The following is a 14,894-nucleotide window of genomic DNA, read 5'->3' on the forward strand; positions in this document are numbered from 1 at the left end:
AAAGGAAAAAAAAAAAAACCCATAGAATTTCAGATTCGCCATTAATCTTTAATTATTTGAACTCGTAGCCTCACCTCCGGATGACCAGCACTGGAGACTCATCCAATGATGGCATGTCCCGTCCCCCCCCTCTCTGAGGAGTGCTGCTGGTGACGCCCCCGTCTTCTTTGCCAGTGCCGGCTGTTACAGGGGTATCTGTGCATTCTGCTTTGACTGGCATGCCATTACACTGCTGGGCCAAGGCCTGCACATCCTCTCCCAGATCCTCCATCCCAACGTTCAGCTCCTCAAGCTTCTGAATGGACCTATACAAAAGACCCACAGCACATAATAAACCACTTACTTGTTTGTGTAGAGAGCCATACTGACATCTGTTTTTGTGCTTAAATGAATTAACATTAGTTACACATAAAAAATGCATGTAAACAGTTGTCTATGAGGGGGGCGCAAATATCGCATACAGAACAATGCTGCTGTACAATAACTCATACTATAAATGCCACAATGCCATTTTTGGACACCTCTTTTTATAAGTGTATTAGGTACTTTATGTAGAACTAATCACTGATGTGTAAAAGCACACCCAGCTTGTATAGTCCCTGTTGAAGTACTGCCTCTAATATAGTATTCTCTGGAAAAGATAAAGATGAACCTGCCAGTACCATGCTTAATGCTAGATGTGGGCTAAGTGCTATAAAATCTTTAAGCATAGAGTAATAATACTCCATCCAAAACATGTGGTGAATGCAAAAAAAACAGCAATGCCCCAGCATTTAATAGAATGCTTTTCTGGACAGGGGAGACAAATACTCTACTCGATATAAACAAATTTTTAATACTTGTGATTTCAGATTAAACTATGTTAGAGGGAGTGTCCCAATATCTTGGCCCATATACTCTCTTTTTCACTGATAATTACCAAGATGTACCAGCCATTTAGGAATTCTCTTTGGTCATCCTCGCATATCTTACGGTTGTATTTTATTAGACAAAACATGGAAAATCTCTACAAAAGAGGAAGCATCAACACATTTAGATTAAACCCACATATCCGTGCAAATATAATTGTACTATGAATCATAGCTGTAAAGGAACATGGGAAAAATAACCTTAAAACACATCATCACACAAAAAGACATAAACGGAAACATATTCTTAAAAATACTGCATATGGGCTGATAGTCTTATTAGGTCATTTACCTGAAGCAGTCGAATTGCCAGAACAATGGAACGAATGCACAGCACAGCAGAGGTGAGACACACTACAATAACCAAGCCATCAAAGACAAGGAGGTAGTGAGTATTCTTCTGAGCTAAAAAAAACACACAGATTGCTGTATTCGTTATTTCTACTCATGCATTTCTAAAATGAAGGGTACACAAAAGGTTATTTTGCTATAGTGTTGCGTGAATGTAAATCACATTTAAAATTGTTAAAGAAACTTTTTAAAATCTCTTAATGTAAAAATTAAGAGATTAATTCCTTACACTCACACTTCCCTATTGTGTCACTCAAAGTACCATTTGTAGCACAAGACTTTACCAGTTCCTTTATTTTTAAGAGTGTGCTATGGGTCACATTATCATTAGAAAATATACAAAGCACAGTATTTCACTAATTGACTGGATTATGTTTACTTTTTTGTTTATCGTTTATCTTATTGGCACCACTCAATATATTGTATTTGTGCCAATATGTTTTAAGCTAATAAATGGTCAAACCTTTTTTTTACATGAAGCATGAAGTGCCTTTATCGTACATATTATACTGTAATTTCTTAGGAGTAAGTTTGTGACATTTATATGCATGTATTTGTAAAATTGAAGACATTTTCAGTAGACGTTGTGGGTGGCAGACAAACAATACACAAGATCCCAAAGAAATATAGTATTTTCTTATCTTAGTCTAAGAAAAAATAAAGCAGATTTTATTATTGTTTCACTTGTTCCTGAAATCTTTCTCCTAAACCCCTTTAGGAGAAAAGAGGTCAACATCATGGGGGGCAACGAGAAAAACTTTACTACAATATATCTGATATATAGAAGAGGGTCAATATATAACTCACATTGGTCTTAAACAGGACTTGTCTAGGAGAAATCATGTGACTAAGAGAAGGTCTTATTTTTATAATTTGTTTCTTATTTTATCTTATTTTCTTACCAATTTGGAAACACAATTATTCTACCCAATAATTAAAACTCCTACTATCATTGTAATGCCCCCAACACTAGGAGGAGTAGCAGATGCCTCCTCACATACGTGTTGAGTCATCCACCGCCTCTTTTCCGGGGAAAGGGAAGAGAGAGAAAAAATAATAACAAATTATTTGAAGATAAGACAAAATAAAATAGAAACTAAGGGTGAATGTCTCAAGGCCACAGCGGGGTACAGACTGTCCCGGAACAAAATGCAGCAAGGGCAGTTGTCCTCACAGGGTTTAAATATTCAATTTCAGCTTAAATAACAAAAAATAAACAAATATGAAAAGAGTTGGGTTTGCTGGTTAGTTCACATTACATACATCGACTGTAAGCGCTGTGTGAAAGTATAAATAAATCTTAGACATTTCCTATTTGTCTCCAGTCCTTAAACATTCATGTTGATCTCCATTCATCTTATAAATTTAGCAGGTGCCAATTAAAGTACTAACAAAGGCATACTATGTGAATTTGAAATTGGCATCAGACCTCTCAAGATATTTTGATCACCTGATGTCACAACCTACATTAAAGCAAATAACAATGTAAAAAAATAATTATTCAACTATTAATGAGAGTGTCAGCAGTAGATCATCTCATACCGGTTCCTGAAATCTTCCACTTCTTGCATGCAGTACTGACAGCATCAATATCGAGGGTAATTTTCACTTTCCCACTATGGCACTGATTGTCAAACAAAATCTGGAGGAAAGACAGAAATGCAGGTATGATTTATTCTCTGATAACAGAACAAGACCCACATTATTATTCCACACTTTATTTTAAAAGAAATCTTACAGTCACAGCAAAAGTGTAGCAGTCAGGAAGCTGATGGGAGAGCACAGTTTGTAGGTTGATTCCTTTAAGTTTGAAAGTGATCTCAATATTAACCAGCCTGTGAGAAATAATCAATAGACAGAACAATTTAATACTTACCCTATTGAAAAATAAAATTGAAAAATTACCCTAATCAATAATATTATCATTGTATTTTTTTGTCCATACCTGTGAAAGTCCAGCTCAAAAAAAGAGGAATTGACTGTTCTCCATGTTGCAGCAGACTTGGGATCCAATGTCAAGCACACTGAGGAAAAATGTTATTATTATTATTAATGTTATTATTATTAGTTAGTTAGTAGTTTTTTTTTCTTTTAGACACATCATAAAATCAATATTGTATCTAATTTGTATTAATAAAAACTATTGATGAATCAGGTTTTAAATAAGACTCAGTATAACACTCATATTTAGTATAACACTCATATTTTTTTGCACTACATGACATTCTGGAACATGTCAGGCATTTTCAGCTGGAACTAGTCAAATATTGATTTTAGATAATCAAATGGTACCAAATTCACATATTATCCTCAGAAAACAACAACATTTACGTGAGGGTGAAAATGTGTGGTGAAGTAAAAATGGACTACCTGTTTCAGTTTGGGCATCTATATCGTAGTTGTCTGATGACTCCACTCTGCCTCGACTGTAGTACTCTTTACAGATGACTAATGGCTGTAACTTTCCATCCTCCTCAGCGTAGCTAACAGCACCCACAGACAGCTGATCTAACTGAGAATACTGCAGGACAAATACACCGCACACACTGTATTTAGTTATCATACAGTATATTTGTAAATAGATTCTATGTTACTATACTACAATATAACATGTAATTGTAAAATATAACTCTCAAAAAACTGTCATGTATTGTTAAAAATGTTTTCCTTTAAACATTGTATAGGGTGTAAAATTATTGACCAAGTGTATTTTTATACTTACATTTTTGTAAGAATGGTACCAATGAAATTAAATACAAGTACTAGTGACTTAATTTCTTTGCATTTTCAAAAGAAAAAACATGTCTTTGTGATTTTAAATGCATGCTTTTCATTAAATCGCCAAAGCAATATTATCTTTAACTATATGTGCATATAATTATGCTAATTTATCCTTGTATTTGAAACAGAGAAAACAAAAACTGCAGCTTCTGCTGTTAACTAAATGTAACAAATATTACAAATATACAAAACTGACAATCATGTGTCGCAATCACAGTTGTCACCATGGTCAGTCCTATTAGTCAGTGAGTAGAAAATTAAATTATAAAATATAAATCTAAATTATATTAACTGTTATCTAACATCAGGCAAGAAAACACACACACATACCTGATCAAAGAAATAATATATATTATCATAAACACTCTGTTTGGTGTAGACAGCCACACTGTAGTCATCTTCATCGACACCACTGTAGCTCTTCAAAAACAAATTCTTAAAAGCCATCAAGTTCTCTTCCTTGTAGGCCACCACCAGCTGATTGCTAAGGCCAAAGAGAACAAGCTTTGAAAGGAAATTGAAGAACACACATGTAAGTTTGACAGTAAAACGTTTAAACCTACAGCTACAAAGATACAAAGAAATAAAAGAGTGAATATTAGACTATTAGAATATTAGATAGTTTATCTCCATTTGGGCAAAAAAAATCTTAGGTATCAAAGAAAAGACTTGTACTTTATGGAGATTTGAGAGCATTCAGAAACTAGTATTAGTCAGGTGGTCAAGTGGAAACAAACATCACCCAAGCTCCTCTCAAAGGAATTAGATAGTAATATTGGATGTAGTTTTACTGCTTCATCTCAATCATCCAAACCTGAGGGATTTGGCACCCCTCTAGCACATGTTTAGCATTGGGCATGGCAATCTTATGTGTTTGTAATGCTGCTCCAGGGCTCCCTTTCTACTGTCAATGTGTTTCTATACTATACAAGCTGTTTGTGCATATGACCTTTTTAATGTATTGTTTTTACCATCAGTGCACCCAAGAGTGTCATCTTACCTGAGCTGTAATCATGACAATTTTTAAAATCTGCACAGTCAGCTTCCATGGTAGCTGCCGTCGCACTCTGTATTTCTCACAGGGACTCATGAAGTAGTATTTTAGGTCCTCTCTCAGTTTTTCCTCCATCATGGGCTCAAGGTTCATGGACATGTTAATGCTACACCAGACAAACCAACCATTAATTAACAGATAAATCCTAAAAGTTTTTTTTTTCTAGGAAAAAGTAACTCCTAAAAGGCAGATCTTCAAAAATCTCACAGTTTGACAAAATATTGCAAAATACATCCACTGCAATAACACTATCAGTGTTTGTTTAATAAATTCATTTCATAAATCATCATAACAGGCAACATCATACTTATTTTCATATGACAGCTCTATTCTGAAAATGAGGAAGGTGATACATCGTTCATCATACAAGAAAGGAAGTGTTTTAGTCAAGCCTGAGGTTTCGATTTGTCCTTTCTGTGTAAACATTTCCAACAGTGTTTCCCAGCTACGAGCACTGACAGTGTTCATACGGGAAAAGTCCAAGGTTAAAGCATGACCAATCAGAGTAATGGCAGTGCTGGATTGTGCATTTTAAAATACTGACAAACAAATAGTGGGAAAATGTGGTTCCTTGTATTTTGTTGGGAAATACAAGCTGGAGTGATCTGTAAAACACCAAGCTAACCCTCAATAACCCAAGAGGAAATACATACACACAAAACCAAGATGAACAGTGTATAGTATTAAGGCTGTTAATTTGAATTACTGTTTTTATGTTAAATAAAAATAAGCGTAATTGAGAGTGTACATATTTAGATATAGAACCTACCAGAAGGCTTGCACTTCTGTCAAGAAACATGTAAGGAACTTTTAAGTGGCAGTGATTTTCATTTTTGCTTCTTTCCTTAACCGAAATATTAGATTATTGTTGCATATTGTTCAATATAAAAATGTAAGGTTAAGATGAGCTGCTATTCTTTAAAAGAGCTACATTCATTGTTATGGTTTTCATTTATAATTCACATACAAGTTTTATTGTGTTTGCATGATGTTAATTGTATTTCAGTATGGATGCACCGATATGGGAATTCTGGGTCAGTATTAATATAAATTTTCATGTACTGATAAAAAATCATTACTAAAATTTACAAACTAAACTAGATCAACCTGGTCAGTAACATAGAAAATAGTATTAATTCTTGCATGTATTTACAATGGAGTAAAATAAATAAAATCCAGACATTTGTGACTTAGTTTCACCTAATCTACATAATAAAGAATTTTTGTAGTCTTGTACGTCACAATCTGAGCGTTTACTGCACTATAACATAATGAATCCTATTGGATACTGACCAAGCTCCTAATACGCTAAATTTAGCACATTATAGTAAAGAAAAGCACAACCTTGTACTGCTAGTTTAAAGTAAAGCTTCGCTGCTTACCTGGTTAAGTCTGTGTCTCTGACCAACAACTCCATGCTTTTCCTTCTGTTTTCACAAGCTGGTCAGAGTCTGTCATTCAGCAGACAGGGCGGCCCCACCCCTGGACTTCTGGACCAATCGCAAGCTCAGACTGTTTCCAGTAAATGTGTTCTTACAGCACTGATTAAAACTTGCTTTAATTACTTCACAAAACCCTGACTATATGGTAATGACACCATACTTAAGTGAAGGAACATATTTTGTGATAAAATCCTAAAATGTAAACGATTACATTGATGAAAAAACTATTTTTTAAAATCTTTTTTTCAACTGTGAATCTAATAATATATGTATGTAACTATTTAAAACATGTACTGGTCAGACTCAGACAGCATAAGCCGAAGGTGATTGCAAAACGCATGTTACATTTAAAAAGCATGTTTAAAAGCAAGTCCACTAATTCTTTAGATTTTCTTGCAAGAAAGTGTTTATTTTAAACATAAGGTTGACTGCATCTTTAAATAACTGATATTTTTGACACCAAAAAATTACTCCTGTTACTTTAACTCACTCCTGTTACTGGCACTCATTCCTATAACTTTTTATGTTTTGAGCAACAGGAATTAAAGTAACATGAATCAGTTTTTAGCACAGAATTAGCAAAACTATAAAAAATAGCTAAATGGCAGCTATGCTAATAGCATAAAGACACTAAGCACATTATAGTGGTTTTCCCAAAATTTGTATTAAAAAACAATAAATAAATAAGATCTAAGAATTAATTTAGTTATATATATATAATATTTTAATTACATATCTTACTTTTGCAATAAGGTCAATGTACAAGACACTATGCTTAATAATAAAATTTATTTAGTTTTTTTTTTTGTGTGCATATTATATATGTAATTTCCTGGGGACAGAAATTGCACCCGTTTGGTAGAATGGCCTATATCGATCTAGACTAAATTTAGCTACTTTAAAGTTGCTGACACTTGTGCAAATGCACACAGAGTCTGTCTAGTCACTGAAATATTGCCAGAGAAACAGGACTGTCTAAATCAGATGAACACGAATATGTTGGCACCATCTCCTTTCACCCTGTTCTTTAATTATCAGGACCCTACATGACCACCACTGTGCAGGAATAATAGGAGCAAACAGCAGTGCTAAAGATATTTAACACTTTGTGCACAGTATCTTACGTCAAATATAAAGTTTAATCAATATCAATTTCAATAAATCTTTATTCAAGTGTTTCGATCTGTAGAAATCATTATTAAAATAAAACATGATAAAACATACAAAAGATAACTAAACCAAAACAATAACAAAGTTCCTTATAAAAACAGAGCATTATTGCAATGTTTCTTGAACTGGAGTCCCAAGTGTTTCCACATATTCCTCATTGTGGCTCGAGTCCAAAACAGTTGCTGATGGATCCACCTATAAACACAGGACAAAATGATAAACACTTTTGTTTATGCTGAAAGTGAATAATCTATTATAACAATGAAGACAAAATGATGCACGTCTAAACATTTTGGGATAATACGACAAAAAGCAATATACTAAAACTAAACTAGATATAAAAAAACTATATATATATATATATATATATATATATATATATATATATATATATATATATATATATATATATATATATATATATATATATATATATATAAGATAACATAGATATCATATTTAAACACATTTTCAATATTTCTGTATCACGTCTGAGCCCCGCATTAAGCCGGTAACTACATGCTGGTGTTCTGACCTTTATAACTGAAGTGGAAACCTAACAGACGTGGCAACATACAAATATAATACACATATCATTAAAAGCTTCCATAGCCTGACAACATCAGTGTGTGATGACATCGTCATCATCATCAACTGAAATAAAGAAAACTTTTGCAATGTTAAAATAATACATATTTTGGCCATATTATATAGCACTATAAGCACACCATCTGTTTGGAGAAGGTTTTTCATAGATACTGAATGTTTAAGTAATTTAGCAGACTTGTATAAAATGTATTTTATCCACAAATTCAGAAAAACACTTGGCTGTGGTAAAACATTAATGGGGCAAATGGACAGAACACTTACATCATTCCTTTGATTATCTCCCAAAGATGTGTTATCTACGTTGGAACCTTGTCCCTCTGCAGCAGGTTGAGAGCGTTTCTGTTCTGTACTGTTCTCAGCAGATGTCTTGTTTTCTTGCTTTGCCCCATCAGCTTGAGGTTCATTTGCTGTTGGTTGCGGAGCAGTGTCTTCAGCTGCAGCACCCTGAAGAGTGTCTGTCTCATCGCCACTGTAAAGACTGTCTGCATTCCGTAACGTTTCCACATACACCCTCTTTTTCTCTTCTCTGGGCCTGTGGGGTCTCCTCTGACGAACTTCAGGCCTGTGGTAGTCTTCGTGCGGCCTGTGCCCCATACGGTTGACTCTGTTGCCTTCATGACCTTCAAGCTGCCTGGGCGGTGGGTCACGTCCAGCGTCGCCTCCTCCCCAGTGGTCTTCTTCCTCCTCTCTGTCCAGGTCCCTCAGAGGAGGAGCACGAGGCTGCTGGACTGCAGGTGGAGGAGGATCTTGACGTCTACCACGCAGAGGCCTGAAGACAACATGCTGGATAGCTGCTTGGGCACTACCATACATAAACACCTGACGAGAAATAAGAGAGTAATCCATTATGTAACAAAGATTAGAAACTAAAAACATATTGAGTATGAGAATTACAAACAAAAAACACTTAGCCTGGTAAACAATTACATGTATAAGTTAGATTAGGTTAATGTTGCAGGATGAATAAATAATAAATAAGTAAAATAAAATACATTTTTTAAACAAATTTCTTACCACAATGGCAAGCACGATAGTGATAAGGACAGGTATTTGGAGGGTGACGGGCAGGTCCTTAAGCAAGGCTCTCAGAAACTCACTAATGCCTTGTCCAACCTGTTTCAGAGGGTCCGTAATAAAGGTGGTTATTGTCATGGTGATGGCCTGTAAAAAGAAATATCAAACAGTTAAATGTAAGGCTGCACGATATTATATATTGTTTCCACATCACCATCACAAAGTGCACATGGACAGAAGGTGCAAGAGAAGCAATGTCAAATAAAGCAAATTAAATAAATTTTCATAATCTTATTGCTGTTTAATACAAAAGGAAAATCCACAGTGTTTTTATTTTACACAACACATCTACCAGAAACAGATTATATCTGCGCACAATAATTAATTTTTACTTCAGCCTTTGACAGACAGAGGTCGTTACTAATACCATAACATGTTAGATCACTGACTTCTTGTAAATTATATATATGAGCATGGTTTTGAAGTAAAAAAAACAAAACAAAAAAAAAACAACAGTATTCACCTTTGTTGGAGGCACTAGCAAAATGGGATCAACACCAAGCACTTCATAGTACTGCCTACAAGGATCATCTTGAAGTGTCCACGTGGTCCTATACCATTCTGAAAGGACATAAAGACAAAATTAAACATGCTAAACAACCTGCAGAGAGATCTGTGTTTTAACTGCAGCACAGACTGACTTGAAGTGTATAAATGAGGAAAGAGGAACTTTCTTCCCAGACAAAGGCAGCACATGCATGAATGATAAACTGATATTAGGTTTAAATGCAAGTCTGATCATTGCTGCAGTTACACATAAACTCACCCTTGAGATTATCCTTCCAGTCCATTTTTTTCAATCCAGTACATTTCTCATTCACGTTCTCCATCTTAACAATTTTGGCCTGGCTTTCAGCAAAGGCAATCTGGCAAAACAACAATACAATTTTAGTTATCTAAAATACAGTTTCTAAAACAATAATGACTGTTACTTTATCCTTGATTTCAGAAGAATAAAACAAAGTATGAGCAGGTGTCACAGTGCTTCGTCCACTTTTACTTAGGATTATTATAGAGTACAAAAAAACAAGATAGCTTGACCACTTGGTGAAAAAGTTATTTTAAATTAAAACCAGAGAAGAATATTACCTTGTAGAGATAGAACCAGTTCCACACTATGCTGATGAAGAAGCATATGGCAAACATTCTCTTAAACTGCAAAAACCAGGACACTGAGGACCACATCTCGGTGCAGATGATGCCCACAATCACCAAGACCAACAATAAGACCTATACGAGAAACAGTGAACGTAACATTGCAAATGACAAAGAAGATAAGTTTTAATCATCTGTAACAGCAAATATACTATGAGAAGATACTGGTGCTGAACAACGAGCTTTTCATATGTTCTGATGTTTCACCTTAATGACAGTTTCCAGCTCCACACTGAATGTGTCCTCAAAGCGCCACTTCCAAGCCTCATAATCATGGAGTTTAAAGTTTATAAGCATTTGACTAAGAGCATCATCCAGAGCCCCAGTTCTCCAACTGCTGTCTTCATTCAGAAGTTTATGAATCTCTGCCACCATTTGCTTGGATAGCTTCACTTCAGCATCATAGTGAACGTCAGGATTCACATCAGTAGGCTAAAAGTACAAACAAGCAGAAATTAACAGCACAGACATTTGGAAAGATAAAAATGACTTATGTAGCAACTATGGAACCATCATACCAATCCAATTTTGCTGATTTCCTTCAGAAGTTTTGAGAGAAATCGTCTGAACACTGGAAAACACGTTGGCTTCTGTGAGGTAAATGACATGCTTTGTTTGTGTTCTTCAATCTATAATGTATAATAGAATAAAGGTCATTATGAAATCGTTGTGGTGACCATAACTGAGGTGCCATGATTATATATCCTCAATATCTACAGACAATAAGAAAAACTCACACAAAACTGTTGACTATAATTATAATTAATTGTGTAACTAATAAAAAAACGTTGATATATTTGGACAAACAATGGGATCTGATGGCAAAGCCAAAGTTAGTATGATTTAGTGAATTTAAAATAATTTTAAAATGGATACCTGCACTTGCCCATCCTCAAACTGGACAAACCTATAAAACATGTGTCCAACCCTTCTAATTGAATAATTTAGCTATTTCAAATTAGAAGACATGAATGCTCTGGGGCAGCCATAGAAGATCCTACGCTAAACCATGTCTGGGCGATAAAGAATAAAATCTCTTAACTGTGTTCTCTGGAGTGATGGCACTCCATCCAGTTCCTCCAAGACCAGTTAAAGTTGAAGGCTTTTGTAATCACTTACTAAAGCTCTTTCTGGTGAACAAGATCAAAACCTCACAGCAATGATTTATGTTCTTGTTTTATAGCTTCCTAGGTGCTGTTACTGTTGCAAGGGGGGGACTCCCTGATAATACTACTGTTTGTGGTGTGGTTAGCTGCAGCAGCAACACCAGGGACAAGAAAATGTGCTTTTTTTATGTTTGTTGCTAAAACCTGACCTGAACTCATATGAATCATGCAAGAGTTCGCTAGCAGAGCAACCAGCACCAACTTCTATGACTGCCAGGCCCTTCTAAAAAACTTCCTACCCAGCCCTCTTACTTCCCACCCATTCCTCACATAAATTCTTCGCGCAATCTTTGATGCCATCCACTAAAAGATACTGGTGCATTTGAACCTCTGCCGCCTGACAATGCAAAAGCTTCTTCCACCAGGCAATTAGACTCCTCAACACAGAAAAACAGAACTGTACCCCCCTCACTATACACACACTCAACAAACTGGAAAATCGAACTGTCTCTATCCCTATCAGCAATATTAGCAGCTAATTCTACATTCCACTTAGAACTATATATTCTTTACCTCAGTAACTGCTGTGACCATCCTCAGGACACACTTATAGACTGTACTGTGTGAGTACTGCACTGCCCTGTTCCTTTCCCCCTCTTTTATTAAGGTTTATTACAGTTTTTATAGATTATTTACAAACAGTTTCTGAAAGCATGCCCTTTACTCTCAGAACTCAAATAAGAACACACAAATAGAAAAATACACACACAAAATGGGTAAAACCCATTCCAAAAAATTAAACTTCACATACAAAACAATCTTATCTACTCTCAAAATGGTGTTTTGTTTTCAATATATATTCTTTACCTCAGTAACTGCTGTGATCATCCTCACGACACTGCACTGTGTCGGTACTGCACTGTCCTGTCTGTCAAATTGTCTCATGTCTGCTGTATTTATTGAATTTATTGTAGTACTCTAATTCCATGTTGCACAATTTGTTGCACATTTGCACTTTATGCTGTGTACTGTTGTTCCATGTTGGTTGCATCATGGTTCATAATTTCGTTTTACTGTGAACCTGTACTATGTGACAATAGACCCTCTTGACTTGACTTATAATTCAAATGATTTAAAAAAAAATTATTGTACACATTAGGTAGATAGCTTATAATAAAGGAGTTACAGCTAATGAAATAAAAGTACATTATATTTGCATTAACCATACCTCAGACTCACCTCTCTTTGTAACCTGTCCACCTTACTGGTGCACTCTGTGATATCTGGACACTGGGCATCCAGACTAGAGCTGTACTCTCTTCTTTTAGTGGGAACATTACTGTAGCTGCTGGCCTGTAAAACACGAAGACAGCGATTATCAACAGCTCTGTAAAAAATAAGAAAGCACTTAAAAATGATGAGTTTCTTTGATTTTACCAAATCCTCTGAAAACCTCTGAAATATAACCAAGAGGAAGATGGACAATCACAAGCCAACAAACCAAGCTGAACTTCTTGATTTTTTGCACCAGTAGTCGCATAAAGTTATCCAAAAGAAGTGTATAAGACTGGTGGAGGAGAATTTGAAGCGGTTTCTTAATTTTTTTCTGCAGCACGTTTTGGGTTTAGTAGCTAGCTAGCATATTTCACAGTTCGCTCTTTACCTCAGGAGGCTTTTTCATGCTTTTTGAAGAGGCATCGTAGTTCAGCATGTCGTACGGGTCGATCCAGTCATCGTCCTCAGAGTTTCCCAAAGTGATTATAAAAACGCTACATATAATAAGACTCCCATAACCCCACAGGAGCCGCATGATTATTAACTTACTGGTTTAACAAAACCGTAAAAAAGAAGACAAAAACACTTATTTTTTGGACATAAACTGGAAAAAAGTAGCTTTCGTGGCTCCTCACAGAGAAAGAGTTTCGAAAGAGCCAACTATCAGCAAAAACTTGGCACCGTGAGGAGCAGTGACTCAAAAAGTCATAAAAAAGGAAGATCTGTCATCGTGGTCAAACGCACCATAATGCTAAAGGTGACTAGGAGAAACATCACACAGCGTTATTTAAGTTTACTTAATTTTATCACGATTTAAAAGAGCCTGGTTTAAAACCGAAACTAGGAAGAACAGCTGTATAAAGACTGAGCGTTGGAGAAGCTAGTTAGTTAGCATGCTGGTTAACAGGCTAGTTAACTAACTCATACCCGAACAGCCAATCACAACAAAAGGACATCCAACACTTACATCCAGTAAAATAAGAGTTAAGCGGACGTTTATAATAAAATAACTCTAATGTATCTAATCCTGTATTTCCAGTTTGGTGGGAACCCTTCCAATCATTATCTGGAGGAACCACTGAACTGAACATGTAAACACTTTATCTTCTTCTTCGTCTTCGTGAGATGTGACGGAGACCCGCTCAGGAGAGCATTACTGCCTCCTGCTGGAACGCCTAGTTTTTCTTTTCTATTCTCTCTTCGTGTTCATTTCCCCTCCTTTTATTACTTACGTTACCGTTTTTCCACATTGTATACACACAACATATTTGCACGCAAATTCAAAAACATGAAGCTCATGTGTCAACATTGTGACTCCAAACTGCTAAACTCTAAGCACAATTCCATATGTTCTCACTTAAACATCATTCTAAATCACAGCTTTGCAAATCTCTAAACACAAATTGCATCATTTAGTACATCTTGGTCACCTAAGAATCCTCAGATACATAAATAATAAATAGATTTTTGTTACCTCTTTGTATGTGAACTGACTTTCCTCATCATGTTTCTCATTATACTTACATAAGTGAAAATGACCAATTATTGTGTCACATATACAACATATTTCCTTGGACTTGTATGCATTTGAATTTGTACAGTGGCCTTATGAAGTCAAAAACATAACCAAATACTTTAGATAATAGTGTCAGTGTTTCTTTGATGCTCTGCAAGAGATGCGTGTGTTGTTTTGGTGGAAAGAATCAGTTTTGCTAGAGATTTGTTTTTGTTTCAAAAAAGCAGTTAATAATTTTCAGTTTGTGTTTAAAGTTTTGAGAAACTGAGTTTAAACATTTGGGAAAAACTTCAATGTCTTGGTTTTGTAGTCATTACAGAACACTAGGAAAACTGTACTTGTCTAAAGTGTCTCATGTCAAATATACAAGGGAAATATAATGGGGGGGGGGGGGGGGGAATAGTAATTCAGGGAAATATGCTAAAAAAAATTTTTTTCACTGATCAATTTATT

The 14,894-nt window shown here is 35.4% G+C and overlaps 2 protein-coding genes across 3 annotated transcripts; both read right to left on the reverse strand.

Moving 5' to 3' along the window:
- Positions 1–847: 847 nt before the first annotated feature.
- On the reverse strand, positions 848–6,581 carry LOC125782224 (mucolipin-2-like). The gene is made up of 9 exons (XM_049465672.1): positions 6,477–6,581; positions 5,041–5,200; positions 4,371–4,544; positions 3,630–3,780; positions 3,205–3,283; positions 2,998–3,094; positions 2,802–2,901; positions 1,201–1,313; positions 848–1,006 (listed from the first exon to the last, which is right to left on the reverse strand). The coding sequence occupies exons 1-9, from the start codon at positions 6,509–6,511 to the stop codon at positions 863–865; spliced, it is 1,053 nt and encodes a 350-aa protein (XP_049321629.1). The 5' UTR covers positions 6,512–6,581; the 3' UTR covers positions 848–862.
- Positions 6,582–7,684: 1,103 nt separating this feature from the next.
- LOC125782223 (chloride channel CLIC-like protein 1) lies at positions 7,685–14,049 on the reverse strand. Of its 2 annotated transcripts, XM_049465670.1 has the most exons (10): positions 13,314–14,048; positions 12,890–13,003; positions 11,063–11,173; positions 10,752–10,976; positions 10,479–10,619; positions 10,156–10,255; positions 9,853–9,950; positions 9,330–9,476; positions 8,577–9,134; positions 7,685–7,901 (listed from the first exon to the last, which is right to left on the reverse strand). In XM_049465670.1, the coding sequence occupies exons 1-10, from the start codon at positions 13,458–13,460 to the stop codon at positions 7,812–7,814; spliced, it is 1,731 nt and encodes a 576-aa protein (XP_049321627.1). In that variant the 5' UTR covers positions 13,461–14,048; the 3' UTR covers positions 7,685–7,811. The 2 variants fall into 2 exon arrangements, with proteins under 2 accessions (XP_049321627.1, XP_049321628.1); XM_049465671.1 differs by lacking the exon at positions 11,063–11,173 and having other exon boundaries at positions 13,314–14,049.
- Positions 14,050–14,894: the final 845 nt, after the last annotated feature.

The sequence above is a fragment of the Astyanax mexicanus genome, chromosome 16 (assembly GCF_023375975.1).
Source record: "Astyanax mexicanus isolate ESR-SI-001 chromosome 16, AstMex3_surface, whole genome shotgun sequence".
NCBI classification, from domain to species: Eukaryota; Metazoa; Chordata; class Actinopteri; order Characiformes; family Acestrorhamphidae; genus Astyanax; species Astyanax mexicanus.

Excerpts from the sequence above, each read along its gene's own strand:
- LOC125782224 (XM_049465672.1), bottom strand. The coding sequence starts at position 6,511 with ATGGAGTTGTTGGTCAGAGACACAGACTTAACCAG. Across the intron at positions 5,201-6,476 it reads AGAGACACAGACTTAACCAG|CATTAACATGTCCATGAACC; the intron begins GTAAGCAGCGAA and ends TGTCTGGTGTAG. Across the intron at positions 3,095-3,204 it reads TTTGAGCTGGACTTTCACAG|GCTGGTTAATATTGAGATCA; the intron begins GTATGGACAAAA and ends TATTTCTCACAG.
- LOC125782223 (XM_049465670.1), bottom strand. The coding sequence starts at position 13,460 with ATGCGGCTCCTGTGGGGTTATGGGAGTCTTATTATATGTAGCGTTTTT. Across the intron at positions 10,977-11,062 it reads AAATCAGCAAAATTGGATTG|CCTACTGATGTGAATCCTGA; the intron begins GTATGATGGTTC and ends TTGTACTTTTAG. Across the intron at positions 9,951-10,155 it reads CTGGAAGGATAATCTCAAGG|AATGGTATAGGACCACGTGG; the intron begins GTGAGTTTATGT and ends ATGTCCTTTCAG.